General features: G+C 48.7%; 1 protein-coding gene across 24 annotated transcripts in view; it reads right to left on the bottom strand.

Annotated features, from left to right (window-relative positions):
- Positions 1–4,594, bottom strand: part of LOC100741266 (serine/threonine-protein kinase MARK2) — a 56,918-nt gene that overhangs the window by 21,546 nt on the left and 30,778 nt on the right. For 14 of the 24 annotated variants that reach the window (XM_033322620.1, XM_033322621.1, XM_033322625.1 and 11 more), the window contains one exon: positions 423–1,393. The exons of 9 other annotated variants lie outside the window; for them this stretch is intronic. In XM_033322620.1, the coding sequence (XP_033178511.1) occupies positions 423–1,141 (719 nt within the window). In that variant the 5' untranslated portion in view covers positions 1,142–1,393. Of the gene's footprint in view, positions 1–422; positions 1,394–4,594 lie in introns of those variants that run through there. One more of the 24 variants, XM_012389542.3, reaches the window with a different exon arrangement.

The raw sequence follows: 4,594 nt of genomic DNA, 5'->3' as shown, positions 1-4,594 counted from the left end.
TTTTTTTTTTTTTTTTTTTTCTACGATTTTAGGCGTTAGATCGACGTGCCTCTTCGTCGCGCTTGCCTTCGCCCGGCTCTACGGGTCGTATTGCCGAGCGTGTTCGACGCTTCATAAAACGAACGACACGTCGATGATCGCGATACGCGACGCGTTGCACGCGCGAGAAACGGATCTCGCAAAGTCACGCCTTGCCGGACGAGTCAACGAACGAGAACGGAACAGATTTAAGGGAACCGAGAAAAAACAACTAAATGGATAAAAGATAAAAAAGAAAATAGAAAAAAGACAAAAAAAAAACAAAAAATAAGAGAGAAAGGAATGGAAATGGGACGGAAGACCGTAGTAGTGCGCGTTGCGAATGCATGTATATACGCGAAAGAATTATCGTTTCGGTATGATGAGAAGAGAGAAAATGTTACCCCTCGGCTTCGTCATCCGTCACGTTTCGAAGTAGATCCTCGTGTTCCCTGTATCGAAGGTCCGTGTATAGAATTTCTGGCTCGAAATCCGAGCTGATCTCCAACTGGCGCGTTCTGGCTGCGAGAGTGTCCATTTCGATGGCCTTGACCTGCTGCTCCAATCGTTGAAGCATATCCGTACTCTCTGCGCCCGAACCTTTTCGCTGTTTCAGGATCAGTTCGAGTTTAACCGGAAGTTTGGCGTCGCTGTCGGAACAATCGTCATCGCGTCGAGGACGAACCGCGATAGGTTGAACGATGTTCGAGTTTTTGAACGCCTTCAATTTCTCCTCGAGGCTCGCTTCGATCGCGACAGCCTTTTTACCGGCGATCGATGTCGCGTCGTTACCAGCGACGCTCGGTGAACGTTTGACGACACCACCCTTCGTCGAAGGATTCGCCATGCTTCCCTTTTCTATCACTTGGAGACGATGATCGTGCTCCACCAACTCCCACTGCTTCAAATTGTCCATCGGTGTACGAGCTGTCGCCACGTACCTTCCGGGGGCCGAGGTGAGACTCGTCGGTTCTCTGTTCGCGGATCGGTATCCACCGATCTGACGTTGCTTGTTCTCCGTCGTCGCGACGTTCGGCGTTTCGAGGCTCTGCCGCTCGGTTTGCGATCGAATCGAGCTTCTGCTCGATTGAGCTCGAGAGAACAGACTTTCTCGACCCTCCATGGTCGATCGACGAAGAGGTTATCGCGTTCGAACGTTCTCTCTATCTCTCTCTCTCTCTCTCTCTTTCTCTCTATCTCTCTCTCGCGAGAAAGAAGAGATACACTCGGCGGGATTCGATAGTTTTCCACGCGTCGTCAGCAAACTTTGGGAAAATGTTCGAACGTCGTGCAGCACCAGCGGCAATTCTTCAACATGGATCCTTCATCGACCGAATGGATCGGCTTCCACAGGCAGCTTGGCAGGTCGCGTTCTCTGTTAGAAAAACATGCGTTATCCTCGTTAAGGAGCCGCTGATCGCTTCGCTGGGCGACGATCTTCGTCGACGAAGGGACGATTATCACTCTTCACACGTTGAGACATTTATGTATGTATATTACCCAAAACCCGAGCACGAGGAACGAGGCACGAGGCACGAGACACGATCCAGCCGATTATCCTTCGCCGGTCTTATACTTTATTTCTTGTTGGCAACAATGACATGTACATGTGTGTGTATATATATAGAGGTATCGACAAGCAAAAAGCAGCGGCGCGTACAGACACACTTTATGTGAACACGAAAGCTTTCCTCGACCGAGGCGAACGGTCGTGATTCGTGATACTTTCTTGGCGATCGATCTCGCCAGAGTACCAGGTGCGTCGACTCGCGGACAGGCGATTTCGATTATTCGCCGATTCGAAAAATCGAAGCGTGAAGGTGATTATGGTTGCGACGATTGCGACGAATACACAGGCCTTGTATACGTTGTCCGGCACGAATTTCTGATCGATGGAAATCGATGGTGGAAGGTGTCGATACACGGAAGGACAGGCAAACGAGGAAGAAACGAAAGAAAAAATACAACTAACGAGAAAAGAAAGTGGATGGCACCGATGTTACGGTACTCCGCGCGATACATCGAACCGACCGATAAAGATATGCCACGCACGCGTCTTTCCAAGGTGTTGATTCGTCGATCTTCGAGTTTATTTTTTCACTTGCTTATCGCTCGATGGTCGCTAGTAGCTCGCGCTCGAATACGAAAAGGCACGTTTTCTCCAACCGAACGAACCGACTATTCGATTCGCCGGGGAATAGACATCGCCCGGCGGAAATTGTTCGAACGGAACGCCGCGGTAAAACTCGGAGAAAGCAACTTCGCAGTTAATTGCGAAACGGATCGGGGTGCGTTCGATGGAAAAGTTGGAATCGTTTCGAGTGCAGGTTGGTGAGCGCGATAAGAAACGCGTCTCTTTCCGTTGTAATAATCTCACGGTTGGCCTCGATGGCGGCGCGATATCTCAGAAACGGTACCGATTTCCCGACCAGAATAAACGCTACGCACGAACCTACGGAAACGTATGCAAATTTCTCGCGTTATCGACGTAAACGAATAGGAGAAGAGAAAAAAAGAAACGAAGGAAGCAACGAATCTGTGTATGCGGTAGCGAACGAACGTCGATGGCAGGTCGGAGAGGAAATTTTTGTTCGATCGACCGTGGTCGTAATCGTTTATCGTTCTATATCGAATACGCGCAACGTATCTCTCCTTCGACTAAGTCACCGGTCGTCCAAGATGGAACGCTCGTGCGACGCGGCGGACACTTTGCGAAAAAAGGCGGATCGATCGCCGAAAAGGAACGAACGCTGCGAGGTTGCGCGTCAACGGTCGGCTACGAACAACTGGGTCCATTTCCCCCGAACGATAAGCGCACGACCGGCCAACTTGACTTCGTTAGACCGTTATCAGCGGTAGATGCTGATAAGCGATACAAGCAACCTAACTCGAGCTCGATTCCGACGCCCAAGTTGCGAGAATCTCCAACACGACCGAGCCAAGAAAAATAATATATTTTCTCCTTGTCGGTGGGAGCAATTTTTTTTTTTTTTTTTTTAATCGAAACGACAAGAACGATGACGAGTAAAACCTGAAAACTGATAAAGGCGCGTCTTCAAACAAACTAGCTTACAGAGTAAGGCGAGCCCTCGTCTTTTCTACCTAACGATACAAGTATCTACAATATCTGGCACTACCCAGTATATGGATTATCCGAAGGAGTTTCGCGTCGTAATTTTCAGAGAAGTCTGCTTGTAATCGATTTTCGACGGATCGCTTCGTTGCGACGATTCTCCGATTCGGTTTGCCAAGACGAAATTCCCCTCTGCGGATTTTCTTTCAAAAATTCCCACGGAAAAGGACAATTTTTGAGCAGTGCATCGTGACCGATAATAAGAGATTTCCGTTTTCGCTTACTCGCGTCGAGCGATTGGACAGGAAGCGAGTGAGGTCAAGGAGAGACGGAGAGGGAGAGGGAGAGAGAGAGAGAGAGAGAGCCTTCTTATCGCTGGCAAAGATATTTAAATCGCGATTTCCGAGAAGGTTAAAACCTACCAAAGACAGTCAGCTATATCTGTATATCTGGTCTGGAGGATAGATTCGTTGTCGAGACGATAAAGCGGAGACCGCGCATTCCGCTTGCGCTGAATACGTAGAGGCAGTAAAGCATAAGTCGTGGTTAAGAATGGAACAGGTGGCTAACAAGGCTAACCTGGAAAAGATATCTCACTCTCGTCCGATCGAAATCGCGCCTCACCCACGTGAACTTGATGCGAGTTCTCGTTTGCATTCACCGCGTGGCAACGTGCGTACATAAGTAAAAACAATCAACGCGAAGCAGCAGCAGCAGCAGCAGCAGCCAACTGTTTGCATCGAACGTTTACCAGCGTTCTGGTCCATCGAGCGCAGATACTTGGATATCGGCGGTAAGCAACGCTAAATGTTTAAACATTCGTTTCCATCGTACGCGTATTTCTCGTGGTTAATTCGGTGTGTAAACTTTCCCTTAAGTACGATATTAATCCGCGTATAGCGAATTATCCAAGATACAAGATAAACGACTGGTTCGAGAGAACTTGGCAAACTACGCCTACTGACGTACCAATTAGTCGTACGATTCTCGAGTAACGTGAAATTACACGCAGGTTACGTAAAGCCTCGGCGTCCACCTTCCTTTCTTTTACATTTTACCTTTCCGTTTTCAGGCTTTGCCCTTTTTCGATCGTTCCCAGTCTATCCTTATCTCGCTCGTTGGACAAGGATCAGGGAATCGTGTACAATTGTCGCGAAACGATATTCTTAAGAGTCTCGAGTGCGCTATTCGAGTTGCGAAAAGAAACGTATTCTATAGGCGTAAAACGATTCCATCGAAAGCGAAATCGAGGAAAGAGTCGGAGGAAGGAGCGATCGAGCGAAGAAGTTCGTGCGACGCATCGTCGATATATATCGCGTAAATTAGCAAGGCGCGCCAGTTTTCGCACTTATTCACTGAGTTTGTCCGATTGTTTTCGATCGCTTCACGTACGAAAACGATAAAATCGTGAAAAGATGGAGCGCGTGTACTCGACGAACGGCCACTGAAACGGCTCGCGTCGGGCAGTCTCGCCGATCCCCGATGAGACTGCATCCGGTGGAC

The sequence above is a fragment of the Bombus impatiens genome, unplaced genomic scaffold, assembly GCF_000188095.3.
Source record: "Bombus impatiens unplaced genomic scaffold, BIMP_2.2 scf_0647, whole genome shotgun sequence".
NCBI classification, from domain to species: Eukaryota; Metazoa; Arthropoda; class Insecta; order Hymenoptera; family Apidae; genus Bombus; species Bombus impatiens.
The sequence above is the reverse complement of the archived record's forward strand: the minus strand, read 5'-3'. Positions and strand labels throughout refer to the sequence as shown.